This window comes from Ramularia collo-cygni (genome assembly GCF_900074925.1).
Source record: "Ramularia collo-cygni strain URUG2 genome assembly, contig: RCC_scaffold19, whole genome shotgun sequence".
In the NCBI taxonomy this organism is placed as follows: domain Eukaryota; kingdom Fungi; phylum Ascomycota; class Dothideomycetes; order Mycosphaerellales; family Mycosphaerellaceae; genus Ramularia; species Ramularia collo-cygni.
In genome coordinates, this window is record NW_019716273.1 from 353,733 (window position 1) to 371,688 (window position 17,956).

At 51.6% G+C, this 17,956-nt stretch overlaps 9 protein-coding genes; 3 read left to right on the forward strand and 6 right to left on the reverse strand.

The window, feature by feature from the left end:
- Positions 1–722: 722 nt before the first annotated feature.
- RCC_09779 (related to oxidoreductase, short chain dehydrogenase/reductase family) lies at positions 723–2,076 on the reverse strand (the record flags this gene model as incomplete). XM_023775018.1 has 2 exons in its annotated part: positions 723–1,838; positions 1,900–2,076. 2 exons carry the CDS (start codon positions 2,074–2,076, stop codon positions 723–725), a joined length of 1,293 nt encoding a protein of 430 aa, XP_023630786.1.
- A 177-nt stretch (positions 2,077–2,253) lies between these two features.
- On the reverse strand, positions 2,254–4,215 carry RCC_09780 (probable phenol 2-monooxygenase; the record flags this gene model as incomplete). XM_023775019.1 has 2 exons in its annotated part: positions 2,254–3,531; positions 3,580–4,215. 2 exons carry the CDS (start codon positions 4,213–4,215, stop codon positions 2,254–2,256), a joined length of 1,914 nt encoding a protein of 637 aa, XP_023630787.1.
- Positions 4,216–4,907: 692 nt separating this feature from the next.
- On the forward strand, positions 4,908–6,501 carry RCC_09781 (related to cytochrome P450 oxidoreductase; the record flags this gene model as incomplete). XM_023775020.1 has 3 exons in its annotated part: positions 4,908–5,457; positions 5,510–6,317; positions 6,369–6,501. 3 exons carry the CDS (start codon positions 4,908–4,910, stop codon positions 6,499–6,501), a joined length of 1,491 nt encoding a protein of 496 aa, XP_023630788.1.
- A 266-nt stretch (positions 6,502–6,767) lies between these two features.
- Positions 6,768–8,724, reverse strand: RCC_09782 (uncharacterized protein; the record flags this gene model as incomplete). XM_023775021.1 has 2 exons in its annotated part: positions 6,768–7,973; positions 8,131–8,724. 2 exons carry the CDS (start codon positions 8,722–8,724, stop codon positions 6,768–6,770), a joined length of 1,800 nt encoding a protein of 599 aa, XP_023630789.1.
- A 627-nt stretch (positions 8,725–9,351) lies between these two features.
- RCC_09783 (uncharacterized protein) lies at positions 9,352–9,912 on the reverse strand (the record flags this gene model as incomplete). Its single annotated transcript, XM_023775022.1, has 1 exon — positions 9,352–9,912. The coding sequence occupies one exon, from the start codon at positions 9,910–9,912 to the stop codon at positions 9,352–9,354; it is 561 nt and encodes a 186-aa protein (XP_023630790.1).
- Positions 9,913–10,432: 520 nt separating this feature from the next.
- RCC_09784 (uncharacterized protein) lies at positions 10,433–12,658 on the forward strand (the record flags this gene model as incomplete). Its single annotated transcript, XM_023775023.1, has 1 exon — positions 10,433–12,658. The coding sequence occupies one exon, from the start codon at positions 10,433–10,435 to the stop codon at positions 12,656–12,658; it is 2,226 nt and encodes a 741-aa protein (XP_023630791.1).
- Positions 12,659–13,045: 387 nt separating this feature from the next.
- Positions 13,046–13,742, forward strand: RCC_09785 (uncharacterized protein; the record flags this gene model as incomplete). XM_023775024.1 has 2 exons in its annotated part: positions 13,046–13,289; positions 13,411–13,742. 2 exons carry the CDS (start codon positions 13,046–13,048, stop codon positions 13,740–13,742), a joined length of 576 nt encoding a protein of 191 aa, XP_023630792.1.
- A 129-nt stretch (positions 13,743–13,871) lies between these two features.
- RCC_09786 (probable vesicle-associated membrane protein 712) lies at positions 13,872–14,612 on the reverse strand (the record flags this gene model as incomplete). Its single annotated transcript, XM_023775025.1, has 1 exon — positions 13,872–14,612. The coding sequence occupies one exon, from the start codon at positions 14,610–14,612 to the stop codon at positions 13,872–13,874; it is 741 nt and encodes a 246-aa protein (XP_023630793.1).
- Positions 14,613–14,950: 338 nt separating this feature from the next.
- RCC_09787 (uncharacterized protein) lies at positions 14,951–17,234 on the reverse strand (the record flags this gene model as incomplete). XM_023775026.1 has 2 exons in its annotated part: positions 14,951–17,059; positions 17,139–17,234. 2 exons carry the CDS (start codon positions 17,232–17,234, stop codon positions 14,951–14,953), a joined length of 2,205 nt encoding a protein of 734 aa, XP_023630794.1.
- Positions 17,235–17,956: the final 722 nt, after the last annotated feature.

Sequence of the window (17,956 nt, forward strand, 5' to 3'; positions counted from 1 at the left end):
AGTGGAACATCGAGCCATGTTTGGCAGGTCAAGAATGTCGTTGGTTGGCATAAGGTATGACGATACGCAACTTGGATACCTCAGCACCGTCGACTCGACATGCTGCTGAAGTCGCCATGTCGCTGCCCTTGCGCATGGGATGCCGACGTTGGCGGAAAATGCGAGCGCAGAGATTTCAGGTTCGGAGGTGTCGCGGGGAAGCATTTCGAATTGGCCAAGTCACGACAACAGAGCGAGGCMAGGTCGTCAGGTTGAGAGGGAGCATACATCTTCGACGATTACTGCGAGTTCGAGCTCATACTCCGAGAAGTTGCACTTCAGCCTTGAAGTTGTCGCGAGCCGGCTCATCCAGCTCTCGTCCTCAGGCAGCCCTTCGACAATCACTCCACGGAATCCTTCGTGGACGCACAAATCATGAGATGTCGCGGTTGACCATGGATACTTCTTTATAATTTCTCAATCTATGGCGTCCTCTACCTGCTCTCATGCCTTGACCTGCGTACACCCCGCCGTCACAAGCCTCCCTTGGATTTCGCTACTTCGCTTCCAAATTGCGGGCATGCAGCACGAATGCGCTTCTAAGCCTTGGTCGTGGCTGGTTCGCGTCTGCAATGATCCTCCACGACATGCCGAAGCTGGATGCTTGCTTAAGAGCTGGCATTTCTCGCCTTCGCCAGGAGGCTCCATCCACTGGTCTTCAATCGTAGATCCTCCCCCAATGTTCAGCCCTTCTTACTCCGCCTGCTGCCATCCTGCTTCTGACCATCCTTCTTACCAACCTTCTCCTTGTAATCCTTCATCTCCTTCACAGCATCTTCCTCATCCTTTTTATCCGCAGCTTCCTTCTTAGCCCTCGCCCGCTCCTGCGCACCGCGCTTCTCAGCCTCTTGCACCATTTGCTCGCTATACTCCCACAGCTTCTTCTGTACATCCTCATCCTCCACTTCATCCCTCAGAAACTTGCGCTCTTTGCACTCCTTGATCAGGATTCCACCTTCAGCACGCGAAAATTTCTCCTCCATACAGGCAAAGAGGAAGCTCTGGGAGCCCATATCCGGCGACTTGAGCACCAGCACCCACAGCGGGTAGGTAATTAGATAGAGCAGCAAGCCAAATAGTGACCCAAAGGTGAGCCATCTTCGAGTACCTGGAGTCCTRCACCAACCAGGATCTGCCAGCAGAACCTTTGTATTATTCGGCATGCCATCCGACCGCTTGTGCGCCGCCAGATGCTTCTGAAATGCCACAGCAAAGGTTGTAAGAGCGAACTTTGACGTGGCATACGCATTGCCTGGCGAGAACTTGGTCGGCTCTTGTGTCTGTCCTGCCTTCTTCCCCGTCTGTTTCCCACTCGCCGCCGCTTTCCCTTGCCCGGGCTGTGTGATGTGCAACAAATCACCGCCCAAATAGCTGCTGCATGTTCCAAAAACAACGCGTACGTCTCGGTCTGGAGGCTGAGCGCGCAATGCCGGGGAGAGGATCGAGAGAAGGTGAAAGTTTGCCAGATAGTTGACCTGCCAGTTCAGCTCCAACCCTTCGGAGGTGCTCTGCAGTTTACTACTGCTTGGAGTGAGCGTATTGCCGCATAGTACTACCATATCCAGCCGTCTCGGTGGTGCGTTGTCGATCCATTTCGTTGCAAACGTCCGTATGCTGTGCAGTGAGGTCAGATCGACCTGCTCGGCGGTGATGAGGTGGTTGTTCGTGTCGTTCCGGACGTCTTCAATATAGTCGACAATAAACGGATCGCCCAGGGAGTGTTGGGTGAGAAGGACGATTTGTGCGCCGCGAGTCGCAAGTGCTCGTACTGTTGCTTCACCTACACCACTTGTGCCGCCCTGATGGTGATTATTAGCTTCCTAGAATTGCTTTCACCCATCCTCAAGATGAATGCCATACCGTGACCAGCACCACTTTACCGTGCATATTTCGCTCGCTCAAGTTGCTGGCACCTGAGAAGAAGACCTTCACGAGGTACAGCAATCCCAGCCATGGCGCAGTCTTGATCAATGTCCATAGATATGGCACAGAGCTGATGCCATCAAAGAGAGCCTGCGCAGCTATGTACACGACCATGCTGAGGAGTTGAGCCCACAAGGGCTGTCGATGTAGAAGATAACGCGATGCACACGTGGAGGCATATACCTGGAAAGCGCATAAACTTATCTCCGTAAATCCGATGAATACATGTATTTGGTATATACGCATAACGCTAAACAAACATACATTCCTTTGATACGGCCAAGTCCATGCTCATAGCTGCGCTCTCTCACCGCCAATTGGCTTTGTGCAGAATGCCGCGAAGTATTGGTTGATCGCATCAACAGTCCCGCTGCCCTCCTCAAGCTTCACCACACATCCAACATAGCCATCTGGCCTTACAACCACAACACCGCCCTGTTCTTCAGAAAGACCCATCTTCGCATGTGCAGCGGCTGTGGCGTTCGGTACACGCTCGTCCCAAACAKCATCAGCATACWCATGGTCAAAGTACCTTGCTAGAACATCAGGCAGCAGATCCCGAACCTCAATCTCAGGGCGCTTTGCGTTGAAAATGGTGTTGATGGTGAAGAACTTGCTGTGAGGGTTATGCCGCTCGTGGTAGTCGACGGTGGCAAGATCCTCTCGTGAGAACTGGGAGTAGAAGGATGTCTTCTTCTTGAGGTTCGCCGCAAAGTCTGCAATGGCTTTCTTGGTTGAAGAAGGTTTGCCTCCAAATAGGTACAACCGGAATGAGCCATTAAGGGGGATTTCTTGCTCAAGGTGAACAACGTTAGCATCCGCTACTCGTGTCACAGTTGCTGGGACCAATATCCGTCCTGTGCGGAGCTTGGTAGTGCCTTTGGGCTCTGACAGAAAAGCTGGATGTTGTGCGGGATGCGATTCCGACCAGTTGAAGACATTCTCGAGGTATGCAACTCCGTATCCAGATGTGAATTCGCAGGACGCCTTGAAAGTCTTGATGAACTCATTCTCCTCACTGTCAGCATCCTTGCCGTCGTTCTTGTCTGTTTTGTTGCTTGCGTCCTTGACGACACTCGCAGATGGTTTGTTGGTTGAGAATAGTTTCGCGTATTGTGCGTCAAAGTTCAAGAGGTTCTCTGCAACGTATTTTCGCTCACTCTCGTAAGATTTGAGAATGGAGCGGTCTGCGAATCCGGATTCGACGTGGTGGATCTTCCATGCCAAGTTCTGAGCGTCGAGGAAAGCGGTGTTCATGCCTTGACCAGCCTTTGGCGAATGTGTATGGCAGCAATCTCCACCCATGAATACACGCTCGTCCAAAGTGTACCTGTCTGCGATACCCTGACCAATTGGGTACACCGAAAACCATTCCACACGGTCCCACGTAATGGAGTAGGGCTTCATAATCTTCTTGGCCCTCTCCTGTACCTCTTCGGTCGTTGCAGTCTTCCGTGGATTCCAATCTTTATCAGTGGACGATGCGATCTGAATGTACAGACGGACCATATTGTTCTCGCGAGGGATGACCATGATGGAGCCGGTGTCAGAGTGAATCGTGCATTTCATCTTCTTCATGTTAGCCAGTGACGAAACTGAATACAAAGAGTATCTTACCTTGATGTCAGGAAAGTCRGTCCGCACTACACCATCCATGACACCCCACACATGTGCGATGGGATCTTTGTGAGTAATCCCCACTTTCAATTGCTCTCTAACAAAGCTGCGAGCTCCCTCGCCACTGAAGAGGTACTTTGCGCGAAGGTTCTCCGATTGACCACCGTCCACATGAGCAATGCTCACTTGTACCGGATACTCTGCATCCTTTCCATCGTTCTCAAACCCTGTAATCTTCCAAGGACGTTGTATCCGTGTATCGTGCTTCTCGATATCGTTGATGAACACGCGCTCGATCATTCCCTGATGCAGAAGAGTGGTAAAAGGGTATCTCGCATCGATGAATTTAGGACATGAAGCCCATGTGCCTGTCCTATGAATGCCCTCCTTTGATGGATCCCAAAATGCGACCTCGTACACCTTCGCAGGCTCATTCTCCATGATCGCTCTCTTCAGACCCATGTTTCGCAATAAATCGAGTGATCGGGGTTGGATTCCATCAGCTCGTCCGGTAAGTGTGGGCTCGGGCCTGTTATCGATGTGCTTGATTTTGTAACCCCATCTCGCCAGGCAAGTCGACAGGAGCAGGCCAACGGGGCCAGCTCCTACAATGACAATATCGTAGTGCTCTACCATGGTTTGTACGTCTAGTAATGATAGGGAAGGAAGAGGGAAGGTTGAACGACGCGGCCAATGCGAGTTGTGTGACGTAGGTATTCGAAGGTTTGATTTTAAAACGGGCAGGCTGGTATAGATGGCAGAAAGCGTGAAAAGGGAGGGAAGATGGACCTACATGTATTCTTTGGGGAACCGCGCTTGTACGCGGCAAGATGGGCGGGAGGTTTGGACTGTAGACCGGCTGTGGAAATCGGATGCGTGTGCACAAGGCCAGATCGGTGCTGGAGAGATGCCATGAGACGATGCCGAAAACAAAGAGGTCACATATTGCTGCCCCGCTCTTTCCTCATTGGTTCCGGCCAGAGATGCGGCAAGTTCGACACGGCGGGAGTAGCCGCCACTGCGTTCCGTAAACACCATCCGAGATCTCTTCCTGTCATCGTTCTATCAACATCAAGTATTAGGACGGTATCAATTCTGTCCGCCATGATTCCGCGGAGGCACGGATCGAGGTATGACCTCACGCACTGCTTGATGCAGCAAATGCTCTGCATCAATTCCTCTGCCGCAACTCACCTGCTACATCCCGGGTGAGCCGTATTTTATGTATACGCACGCTGCGGAGTACACTAGTACCATATATGTATCAATGGTCAGCCACATAGCCGTCCGTTGCCTTTTCTTTCTTGATTCTTCTATCCACTCACATCATGGCAATTCACGACGTACCAATCTACAATGTGCTTACTTCTCCTACTCATCTGATCATCATAGCCCTCGGCTTGCATTTTCTCCATGCCATCTACCTTCTCTTCCTGAGCCCATGGTCGTCCATACCCGGTCCATTCTGGGCACGCATCTCCCGCTTATGGATTACGAAACAATCCTGGGATGGCAACATCAACACCGCTATGATAGACTTGCATGCGAAGCATGGTCCTCTTGTTCGAACTGGACCAAGCGAGGTCAGTGTCTCGGATCTCACTGCCATCAAAGCGATCTACGGTGCTGGAACCAAGTTTCGGAAATCGGATTGGTACTCTGTATGGCAAGGCCATCGCAAGTTTGACCTGTTCGCGGAACGTAATGAGAAGATTCATGGTGAACAGAGGCGTTTGATCAGCAGAGCCTACTCAATGGACTCGCTGAGGCAATTAGAGCCTTACGTGGATAATGCCGTCAAGGTGTTTCTCGATAACATGAGCCAACGTACAAACCAAGTCGTGGATATTGGCAACTGGGTCCAGCTTTTCGCATTCGGTAAGCGGGCTCTTGTTGATGCATAGAAGCCTCTACATACTGACAAGCACAGACGTAATCGGCGAGGTGACCTTCAGCAAGCGTTTCGGCTTCCTCGACGTAGGTAAAGATGATGGAGCCTTCGCCCAGATTGAAGGTGCACTCCGTTCTGCAGCCTGGATCGGTCAGATTCCTGGGCTTTACTGGGCTCACGACTTCCTGATGCCATACATTGGTAACCATCTAGGGATCACTGCCAGGCATGGCTCGCTTCGTAACTTTGCCGTCAAGGAGATCGCTGGTCGTAAAGATCGCGGCAGTGATCACAAAGACATACTCACTCAGCTTCTGGACACGCAGAAAGAAAAGCCGACACAGATGGACGACAACGCAGTAACAAGCATGGCTACTTCCAACATCTTTGCGGGCTCCGATACCACGGCAATTTCTACACGTGCGATCATATACTATCTGCTGAAGAACCCAGGTTGCAAACGTCGGCTCATCGAGGAGATCGATACCTTGAAATCGCAGGGCAAACTCAGCGAACCTGTCACGCTAGCAGAGGCCGAGAAGATGCCATATCTGCAAGCTGTCATGTATGAAGCATTGCGTCTACATCCAGCAGTAGGAATGAGTCTACCACGTGTAGTACCCGAGGGAGGTGCAATCATCGCGGGACAGTATCTCCCACCGCGAACTGTGGTTGGTTGCAATCCATGGGTGCTTCATCGCAACAAAGAGGTCTATGGTGAGGATGTCGACGAGTTCCGCCCAGAACGCTGGATGAAGGAAGACAATGGAGACATGCATCGCTTCTTTTTCKCATTTGGCTCTGGTGCTAGAATGTGTCTTGGAAGGAATATCAGTTGGATGGAAATGTGAGTGGTTCGAGGACAGGCGTCTAATCTTGAGGCTAATGTGGTGTACAGGTCGAAGCTCATTCCAGAACTGTTCCTCCAATTTGATATTGAGCTGAGCGATCCCAAGGCAGAGTGGAAAACAAAGTGCTGGTGGTTCGTCATGCAAACGGGGGTCACAGTCAGACTCAGTCGTAGGAAGTAGTTGGTCCACTTGCGCAGGTATCACAGTATTGCAAAATGATAAGTCTTCTACGCGATGTCGTGCACATTCCACGGAGCGTGTTATTGGAAGATTTGATATTGTACCTTATCTTCCTAAGAGCCAAGACTACTGTCTTACATTTGGACATGTCTTTGCGCTGGCTGGTAACTAGGCATGCCAGACAGCCACTATTCACCGTAGCCTATATACTGAGTTGCCACACTCCAGGGTATATCCATTTCGCCCAGTATCATGCACTTTCTCCATCAAGTACTCGATCGACGCAAAGGCGACGAGTCTTTGAACGAAACCTCAACACCTATGGCTTTCGATGCGAGAATCGCCTCGATCCGCTGCCTCAGATCCGCAATCGCGCCTTCTTCGGGCATTCCATCTCCAAGCATAGCAGCAACACACTCCTTGACCCGCCCAGCCTGGCCACCAGCACAGCTCGCGAACCGTTCGGGAAATCGGCCTTTCTTCAAGGCATGGAGAGTCTCCCTTCGTTCCATCTGTGTGTTGAACTTGCATAATAGCTCACATGCAATGACGCCCAATGCGAATATATCCAACCTTGGACTGATGTTGGACTTGGTTGATACTGGCCTGTATATCTCAGTTCCAACCGCGACAGGCTCGGATGTACTGATGTTGCCGGTCTGCGCAATGTTTGCTACAAGACCAAAATCACCGATGCGTACGCCCAGTGTTGCAGGATTGGCAGCATTGTCAGCCTGGCAAGTGCTACATTTGAAGAGATCAACGCAACCACTCTTGGTGCTACTCTCTGGTCGAAGAAAAATGTTCGCGGGTTTGAGATCTCTGTGGACAATACCTTCTGAGTGAATGTATTCGACACCGTCAAGTACAGCGAGCAGAATCTGAAGTGAAGGTTCCAGATGGAAGCAGTGAGCCAGAGGCTTAACAGGWCCGGTCGTCTTCGGCGAGAGGAAGTCGGCCAGGGTCATTGGATATACATCCATTTGCATGTGTAATGCAAGCACAGACTCGGTTGTCGACAATGGGCCAGCGTCCGAATCGGAGCGAGAGGGGGAGTCGTTCGTGTGGTAGGTGCCGGTCGAGTGTTGAGAGCGACTCTCAAATGTGAATCCGATATCCATGTCCTCGACAGTAGTGCTCTCCGTCCGAACGCGATGCAGGCTCTCGAAGGCGGATGATGCGGAAACCTCATCGGCAGCGCCAGATACCGCGTCTGCAGATTGTCTCGTCTCAGAAGGACCATCATCACTAGACGTGGCAATGAAACTGCTTCCACTCGACCATTCAATCCAGCTATGATGATACCGAACGACATTCGGATGGTCTAGCCTTGATAGCGAGCGTACTTCTACCAAGATTTCATCGAGGACTGCGTTGCCTTSTGTCGCGATCCGGCGCACCATGGAAGGTCTGATGGGTATCTTCTTGACAGCATACAAACATGCGTCCAATCGATGTCGAACATGGAAAACCTGCAAGTAGTAATTCTGATTAGAAAAGTGACGCGTGATCTCGTGCCTCCCGCGGGTGAACCAGGCATCATGACAAATGTGGTGATGCCTGTTTAGACACATGTTGTCGCTTATTCCACGACTTGGTGCGTCAAGGGTTAGACATGAAGTAACTCACCTCGCCATAGCCACCTCTGCCAAGAACTCCCAACTCGTCGTAGTCCTTAAGATAGCGGCTCGCAACCGGCTGATGAAAGGAGGCTAGACCATCGAAAGGAGCAACGTCCTGCGTGGTGCTGTCCGTAAGAAGTCTTCTCAAAGGACCGGGGAAAGATGGTTGCGGAGCACCCGACTGTTGCAATCGATTCAATCCATCCCGCACCCGTTGTCGCGTTGCACCATGTCGGTCCTGCTCCAGTCCTTGAGCGACCAAGTTCATCGGTGCGAGTTGAGCGCAGAGACGTTGATATCTCCGTTGAGATTCCTGCTGAACTTCATCGTCGGTGAGACGTCGTCTGGGGTCCTTAACCGCATTGCGTTCCTTCAAGACCTCATTTCGGCAGCGTTCCTCAAGCAAGGCGTGAACGAGAAAGTCCTGAGCATTGGGATCTGATCGGTCGACCGCAATGGACTCGAGGGAGGCGCCGCTGAATTCTGGTGATGGTAATTGGCTCAGGGATTGGTTCAAGATCTCTTCTGTGTTTTCTTCTTCCTCTTCACTGGTAGAATCGGATTCTTCTGAGGATGAACCGGTCCTGAAAAAGCGCGACATTGCATTAAGAACCGCCGTACAAGATGTAATCCAGATCAAAAGCCKGGGGAGGGTATGATCTAAAGATCATTTCCCGTATGGCAAGAAGACTGAAAGCAGAGGTGTCTGATTCTGGAAGCGCATGCAGATTTGCTCAAATTGCCCATTGCCCAGGCGACCATGGATGTGTTGCAGACAATCATTGAACGCGAGGCGATGCTTGCTGCTGGAAAGGCGTGAGTCGACGCGATTCGACGCGTTTCGATCGCTTTCACTGCAACTTGTCCTACAAGGAAAGACTCACTCAACGGGAGGATGCAAGAGGGTTCGCTTGTTTCTCGGCTAACTGCTTTTGGCTGCTATCGACAGAATTGACAGACCCACCAATGTCAAGAATCACATAAATCATCTCTTTGCGTCGGAGGTTGTTCAGACCTACAGACTCCTCTCTAACATTCTAGTTCTAGTGCGTTGGTAGCGAATCAAGTCTCGCAAAAACGCAGCGAAAGCGGATCTTTGGCCATCAGGAACAACTYCCGATGCAAAGAGACGCTGCGAACCTCCTCCAACCRTTCAACATTGGGAATTTCTTTCTCGGGGTTCTTGGAGTCTCAAATTTGCATTGGCAGCTACGAAGAAAGGCCCTCGTCACATATCAGTCATGGAGAGGCCGCCCATTGAACGGAAACGTGTGAGAAGCCACTTCCCACCCTTAAGATGATCGTAATGGAACTCCATCAATCCCATCGATTCTCGCCCGACAGATGGGTTACCATCGATGAGGGGTTCGAGTCCACTGGTGTGTTGGAGAACGAATACCTCTCCACAGCGGGTCTTTTTCGAGACTTGCACGACCATGTCCCGGAGGTCCACATGCATTTCGGGATGCATTTGACACATCACACGTAAAGCCTCAAGGTGCCCTTCCAGATCGTACTCGGACTGCCCATCGTTGTTGACAATCTCAGGTATTGCGTGAAACCTCCGGGTAGCCGTCCAGGGTGGGGATGCTGACGAAAGCACTCGGTTGTTGACTGCTTGGAAGAAGTCGCGTGTGAGAACCACCAGATGCTCCCCAATCTGAGGCCATGTGGCAGAGGCAATTGCTGAGGCATCACCATCGATGCTGGATTTGCTAGGGAGGTCCTTGGTGTCCTTCGTTTGGTATATCTCGTAGTCCGCTTCCGCGTGGCAAATCTGGCAAGGCATGGTGGCTGATCCTGTTGTATTGATGGAAATGTCTAGCCATGACCAGTTGAAGAGRTTTTGAGAACTTGGTCCGGAGGATATATGTCGGGAGTTCCTGGGTACGGTACCTTACCTTAGTCTAAGACTCTAAGTTCACCGGTCGCACGTCAAAGTAGTATAAACGCCAGTGACCAGTGAGATACGCGAAGGCCAGATCACTGACCAAAGACATACACGGCCGATACGATGAATACATACTTCGAAAGCACTGTACAAATGAAGATACGACGAATTCGTGTACAAAAGCCCGGGTAGTGAGTGGAAGGAGGTGAAGATGAAGAAGGAATGGCTCTGGCGAAGTGCCAATGTTGCAAATAAACCCGTGGGACGCTAATTCCCTTTTCCGAATCACCTTACCTATTGACTTCGTCACGACTCCCGTCCGCAGTATTGATTCTGCCCCTAGCGACGGACGAGAGCAGCGCAACATAGGAGCAGGAGCAGGAGCAGGAGCAGGTCATAATCACAACATGGCCAGATAATGCAGACGCTCTGGACTCGCGTCGCGCAGGTCCGGGTGTCTTGCCACTGTCCGCAATGCCTTCCATCGACCAGCGCCGTGGCCCGCCGCGCCGCTGCCACCGCCACCAGACGAGCTCCGCGGCTCTGGACCAGTTCGACGCTGTGGTACTCTGGCATCTTCGCAGTGGCCGCAACTCTGGATCAGGGCATCAAACAACAGCGGCGAGAGCAGTGGAACAAGGCAATCGAGGATGTCAAGCAAGACCTGGCACGATCAGACGACGCCGTCGCCAATCGCGACTTCCTGGACAGTCTGGAGCAGGAGACGATTGCAACGCCAGACATGAGAGAGCACCTCGATAGCAGTCCTCTGAGACCGCATATGCCCGAGTGGCCAGTAAGCACCGGCCAGGGCCGCTTGCCAAGCAAACTACCGCCGCAGTCCATCTACACGGCCAATCGCAGGAAGGCGAAGAATATGTTGAACCGCTGGGACCCCAAAAAGATTGAAAGAGTGCAGCTGAGCATCGATGCGCTGCAGTTGGAGTTTTTCATGGAGCTGCATCGCCACGGCTGGCACGAGGAAGCCGCGAGCGCTGTACCTTCTTGGTACGCGGAATATATTCTACAGCCTGTTGAAGATACCCGTAAAGCTCTGGCGCAGAAGCACATGGATCTATACGATGTGTTCCACATGAAAGGCAGGTACTCCTTGGATCTCCAGGATGAGCAACACGCAAATGAAGAGTTCGCCCGCTGGCAGCGCTCACATGGAGACGAGCCGCTATGCAACTACGTTCAGGACGAACTGGGATCTTTCCACAATACGGCACATGATCTCAATAGCTCTCTACGGCATCTGTTCGACTTGGGACGAAAGCGCGTGCTGTCTAAACCCGCTATGCTGGCCAAGGTATATCACAATTTGTCGGTCTCGTCAGCGCCGCCGAACGTAGACACGTTCAATACACTCATTATTGGACTTTCTGATGTCGGCACTCGACGGCTGGTGGAGGACTGCATCGACTGTTTGCAGTGTACAAAGATACGCTACAACGAAATTTCTCTCGCGTCCATACTGAATCACTGGACATTGAATGAAAATGGAGACGAGTTTCAGCGCTGGGTCGAGCTCATGCGTGGGAATTGGGGCGGTCTGTTCCTTGCTCAGCCTGGCGTCCAGAGAACAAAGTCAAGTCAGGGAAGACTTGTCCTGAAAGACGAAGAGTCTCCCAGAGTCATTCAGCGTCCATCTCCCACACCCATGGTATTCAATGCTTTGATCAATGGAGTCATCAAATTCAGCGGCTTCAATGCCGCATTGCGCGTTTGGGAAGCCGCGCGCGAAGAGGGATGGGGCTTGGCTATCAGTGGTTTTCACCCTTTGCTGAAAGACTGCTCAAGACGAAGAGATTGGGGCGCGGGACTCGCGATCTGGAAACAGATTACAGCATTGAGGACCACCTCGGAGAAGCCTGAGAATAGGTCCGACACGAGCATGAGGAATACCCCAGTCATTGATTTGCCGATCTTCGCATCGATGCTGCAGTTGTGCACCCGTTGCAACAATCGCACCGCGTTCCAGGATGTCATGGGCCAGGCAATTGCGGCACATCCATGTTCTGCTACGGATCTGATCAGGATGGTCAAACTGGAAAGGTCAGAAATGCAAGCCTCAGACCAAAGGATCGAGCCTGTTGCTAATGACATTCGCACTACGGTGGAGGAAATGAACGTCAGTCAATATCCCAACGACTTGAACAATTTTCGACGGCAGGATATGATGCATGTCAAAGACGAGGGATCCAAGGCAACAGTAGCCTCAGATAGTGCCAGGAACCACTTGCTGGAAGATGCTGTGCCCACTCGCGACGAGTTCCAAAGTTCCTGGTTGCCAATTGAACTGCAACGCCGGTATCGGAAAAGCGTTATGGAGAAGCGTAAGTGGTGGAAAGAGGAACACCCATGGTGGGAGGATAAACGCAAACAGTGGGAAGACGAACGGGAACAGGGAGAGGGTACCCCCGAAGGTTCGAATGTCGTTGAGCCCGAGCAAGAGCAATGTCATGGAGAAGGATTTGGAGAGTCGCGCGGACTATTCATTCAGCAACCTGAAAGCTATGTGATGCAGCAGGTGCAGCATCTTGACGAAATTAATGAGCTGGATCAGCGAACCAGGCATGCAGTCGATGCGACTTCAATTCCGGATCAACTGCCTTCCATCTACCRGCCCTTCAGTCACTGATTCTTGCTGTTTGAATAGAATACGACGTTATGCATGGCGAAGGCGTTTACTGCTGGAACAGCAAGGGGCATTTGGGTATGTAAAAGATGTACAAATAACACATGGAACATGTTGAGCTCGGGCAGCCGGAGCATTAGTACATATTGCAGATACAGTAGCTCAATCAAGCTTTGAGCTCAAGCTCCATCGCAACTACACCTGGAAGGTTGGAGATCGTCGAAATGATTAATATTCATCATGCTTGTACCTGGTTTTAATGAGCCGCGGTTAACAAGTGATCCATGTCGTTCTAGTCGCGTTGAAAGTTGCACCTTCCTTGATCAACTAAACATCTACACCGACAACGATCAATCTTCTGTTTCTCAACAGCACTAGGATAGCGCCAATATGCCCTTCTACGACGTCCAACATATTGTGCCTCTTACTGATGCTCAACAASACGAGCTCGCAGAAGCCATCACCACAATTCATTCCACCAGGTTCAGCACACCTCGAATGTTCGTCAATGTAAAGTATACAGACACCTCCAAGCAAGTGACATACATCGGCGGCAAGCGACGCACTGGCAATCTCATTATCGCCAACGTTCGCGTGGGTCCTTCCCGCACACAAAAGGATTGGGATGATCTTTGTAAGTAAAGTGGGAGGATACTGCCAACAAGGAGTGAAATGCTGAGGCCTTCGAAAAAGGCCTCGAAAGCTTTACCTCTCCTTTGTCAATGCCAGAGACACTGCTGACCCTCCGCTTTCAGGTCTCGAAGTCGTGAAGGCTTGGGATGGAATCGTGCCGATGCCCAAGGTTAAGAGGAGTGCTCCGGATCTGGACCACTCGTTGAGAGGTTTGTTCATTCTTGGTGGAATGACGGCTGGTTATGAGGCTGGGTTCTTGATTCCGCCTGCTGGAGGRGATGTTGCGTGGTTGCAAGAGCATATGAAGGAATTTGAGACGCTGGCTAAGAACGGAAATGAGGAGTTTGCGGAAATGATCCAGGAAATCAAGTCGAGGGGTTTGCTTGATGGTGCTAATGGGAAGAGCTCCAAGCAGAAGTTGGAGGAGGCTTTGGGTTGGGGAGACAGTGCTTGAGATGTCGCTCTTATGTGTTCGTGAGTTCATGTGATTACGATAGCTGTGGTATCATCTCCTGGCAAGACTCCCGCTGGAACGCCTTATGTACTATGCAAAAGCGTAAGAAAAAACTTCCTTCATGGCCGCTCATCCGACGCAACGTCTCCACGCTGGCAGGCCGCACCCGAAACCAATGAAGAGATACAGCAGGAAGATGACCACAACTGTCAAAAGTGCCATCATGCGTACATTCTTCCACCACATCTTCCTCCTCAATCCACGACTCTTGACCCGGAAATCCCTCGCACTTCCACCCAGTCGATCCGTCTTGTCCACCAGCAAGTCAATCCTCTCTCCCCTTTCTAATACACGCTCAATRTTCTCAGTCATGATTCCTCGGACATTGTCAATCTCACTCTGCACGTTCTTGAAAGCATCGTCCTGTCCTGCTTTGGTGGTTCCGTACTCGACCATCAGCTGTCGCATTGGCGCATTGAAGGCAGCAGCGCCATAAGCTGGGAGAGAACTAAAGTCCGTGCTCTCCGGGTTGTAAGTCGCGAGGAATCGCTTCTTGATCTCGACCAAGTAGCCAAACGGCACGCGTCGGCCTAGATCTGCTTTGGCAACTACGAGATAGGTGAGGCCTGCCGCGGAGAGAGAGTCTGCCGAAGCAGAGCTGGGTGCGGCATCGGCAATGTAGTGGATGAAGTTGTCCTTGTGAGTGTAAGAGAGCTTCTGCGCCGAGTCGTGTGAGATCTTCGGGAGTATGATGGAACTCAAATTACTGGTGCCGCTGATGGCGCTGGTCGTGTGCTCGGCGAGGATGGTGGATTTGTACGCGATACAGGAGTAGAGCAAGGGCGTTGCGGGCGCTGATCCGGAGGCCATGATGCTGTTGGTATGGTGTGGGCGAGGAATTGGTGGCTGTATGTGAGAGCCTGATGCAACCTCCAAGGAAAAGGCAATGACGACAGAGTCATGTGATGTTGTTTCCCCACAATTCGGATCGGATCGCCAGCCGCCTTACTTTCTCGCTCACTCCCCGTCCCGATCTCACCATTCACTTCTCCGGATCTCGCAGTCCTGCCCTTAATCTTCTGCTCTGTCTTGCAGCAGAAGATTAACATGCCAATGCGTCAGTCGACGCGTTCCAACCTGARGAGAAACCAGCAATGAAGCTTTGAGCGATAAACWYKKKWYTYWMWKGMYAYSRYSWYCACCGAGAKCTACACTATCTTGATATCGCTATAGACAAGACCAGTCTCGTTGAGATCACCATCTCCCGTCAAACCGTGGACATACGCCTCACCGACCAGGGTGAACGTCGCCGCTGCGCCGTCAACTGGTCTCAAGACATATGGCATACTGGCCCCGGCGACTAGCGAGATAACATCACCATGCCTAACATCCTCTGTACTGATGCCCAGATATCCATTTGGCGTAGAGAAGATTCGACGACCTTCGTAAACTTTACTGAACAATTCGCTAAACTTGCCAGCAGGCTCGTGAGAGGGATCTCCGCGGAACAATGCCTGGAGAACACTGCCGCTGTAGATGCGGTCCGTGAGATCAGCGATGACTTTCTTCAACGGTGGCTCCTGACCCTGGCCAAGTGGCCGATCATGGACGTCAAGGAAGGATGTGACACGCTCCTGCAAGTGCGGCAGATCCTGAATCAACGACATCTTCCACGGACGTGGAGCTGACGTCGAGTTCTTCTCGTTCTCCAAACCCATACGATTGGTCAAGTATATCAGCGCAAAGAAGTTGTGAAATCGATCTCGCCACACGGCGGTATCCTCGCCGCTAGCAGATGCGGTACCCCCAGTAAGCGTATTCCAGAGTGCATCTATGGGCCGCTCGCCGGTTGGCATATAAACACCTTCCATTCCATCGAGCAAGGCGAGCATCAAACCGAACAGCTCCTGAGGACTTGCCGTGGAAGTCTTCATCCTTTTCCTTGAAACTTGGGTCGCTCTTCTTCGATCCTCTTCCGTGTTGTATGGGTACTGTTCCCAATTAACCCAGCTCCACAGAGATTCTCCGACTCGGCTGATGCTGCTCCATCTCACGGCTTTGACGTGCAGCGCCTGCCCCTGTATCACATACCCGCCGCCTTCAGGCGCCATCGGTGGACGCTGCAAAGTTTGGCAACCGCAAGATCGCAGCGGGTGTGGTACCAACTCGCTACTTAGATCCGGACACCACGACGGAAGGCCTTCTATCTTTGGTGACGTCCCGCCCACAAGGGACAGCGATTCCATCCCTGTCTGTGGCCAAAGTCTTTCTGCCGCAAATGCATAAAATACATCTCTAGTAGTGGAGAAGTAGGCGACTGACTCCGGAGCGCCCTGTTCAAGAAGTTCAGCACCCGCAAAGACTAGATCTACCGGCACCGTTGCCTCTCGTCGCCTGGCTATGACGAGGTATTCCGCGGCGCTGTATCGTCTGCCATTCTGGAACTGGATCCTTCCTTCGAACAGTGTTGAACGATTCTGTGCAAGCACGCCGAAGCTACTGCTAATATAATTGTTGATGCCCGCATGGACAGATAATGAGTCCGTGGCATAGAATTCAAATATTTGGGCTGCGGCCTTGACAAAGGCCGACGGTGGAATTTCTCGATTGCCCATCAAGATCCTGAAGCGATTGGCAAGCATGAATTCCTGGAGCGTCCAGATCCTATCGAACCAAGCACACCCGAGCGATGCTACCACGGCCAGCCAATGACAATGCTGCTCCACGTTCCTCGAGATCTCCTTAGTAGCGTTAAACGACCGACTAATCTTTCCAAGGACCGACTGCTGTGTTGGCGTATCAGAGGTGGCTCTGGTAGGCCGATCGGGTTTCTCGTTGGGTAGGGCCTCCATGAAGTCTAATGCTGAACTCCGGAGTTTAGTGWGAGTGTCAAGCCAAATCACGACTGTGGATGCCGACGAGTAGATTTGTGCCATGATCGCCAATTGCGGGATCTTCTCCCCATTATCTTCCTGGTTGATACAGATTTGATCTGCCCAAAGAGGTGATTCGAGCTTCATCCCTCGGAATTCGAGCAACGCGAGGTAAAGATTCATAGTAACATGGACGGTATTGCCGTTGCATAGAATTGGACGACGTTCTCCCTTGTCCTTGCTTTCTCCGAAATTCCGAATATCTAACCGTGGGGTGAGATCCCACGTATATGACAGCGCCTCAAATACTGGCTTGTCGTCAAGATTCGCTTCGTACATCTCTACCTCAACGGCGTCTGTATTCGCTCCAGGGAGAATTCGTAGCAGTCGGAAGCATTTGGGCCCGCTTAGAGGGGTATATTTGAACGGGTCGGAATACCTGATCTAGAAAGGAATGTTGGAAAACGGATGGAGCGAGCCCACCCTCAGGTTCCATAGTTCGTTGATCGCATCGCTCTCATACCTTTCTTTCATTGCAGCTTCTCACGTACTGCTTGCCGCCGAGAGCCAGCGTTTTGGCGCTGACCTGGCTAAACTTGTCCTTCCAAGACGACGACATGATGGCACGAGGTGCTACTTTGGAAAGGACAACGTCCTGGAAGARGGCTCGACTGTAGGGCAGGAAGGTAGCTTGAGATATAGGAATGTGAGGCTGAACGGAAAAGCTTTATATACCATTGCTTTTTCGTTCAGCCGCAGAGATCCATCGCTCATACCTTAAATCTGCAGATGATGGACCCGCATATCTTGCTCAATGTATTTTAGCTCTGGGACCCGTGCACGCGGGGGCCCCACATCTCTAGATCTCGGATCTCAGCACCCGATCCGATAATGTGGAGCAGTGCTGTCACCTGTGGAGGTGGAGGTGGAGGCGTTTGCTTTTGCTATCGCCTAGGTAGTGACCTTTATTTACTTCTAGCTGCGCTGCCTCGCTCCAACGCCATATAGCACAAGATCCTCCAAGCTCACATACAGCTCGAACCTACATATATAACATCCCTTTCACGGAACACATCAGCAATGGCTTGGGAACGATATATCAAGTGAGTCTCACAATTCCAACAAGGACACCGCCACTGGGAGCTTCGCGGTAGCTACCCAGACCATCAAAGCCTGGACGGAGGAGACTCCTACAGAGGACTTCGCAGACTGACGGTATGATGAGTAGCCGCACGAACACTGTGCTCATTAGCACAGTAGCACTAGCTGGTTCGTGGATCGCGGTTCGCTACAAGCAAGATCAAGCAACGCAACGAAACAAGGGGACTCTTCATGTTGAGC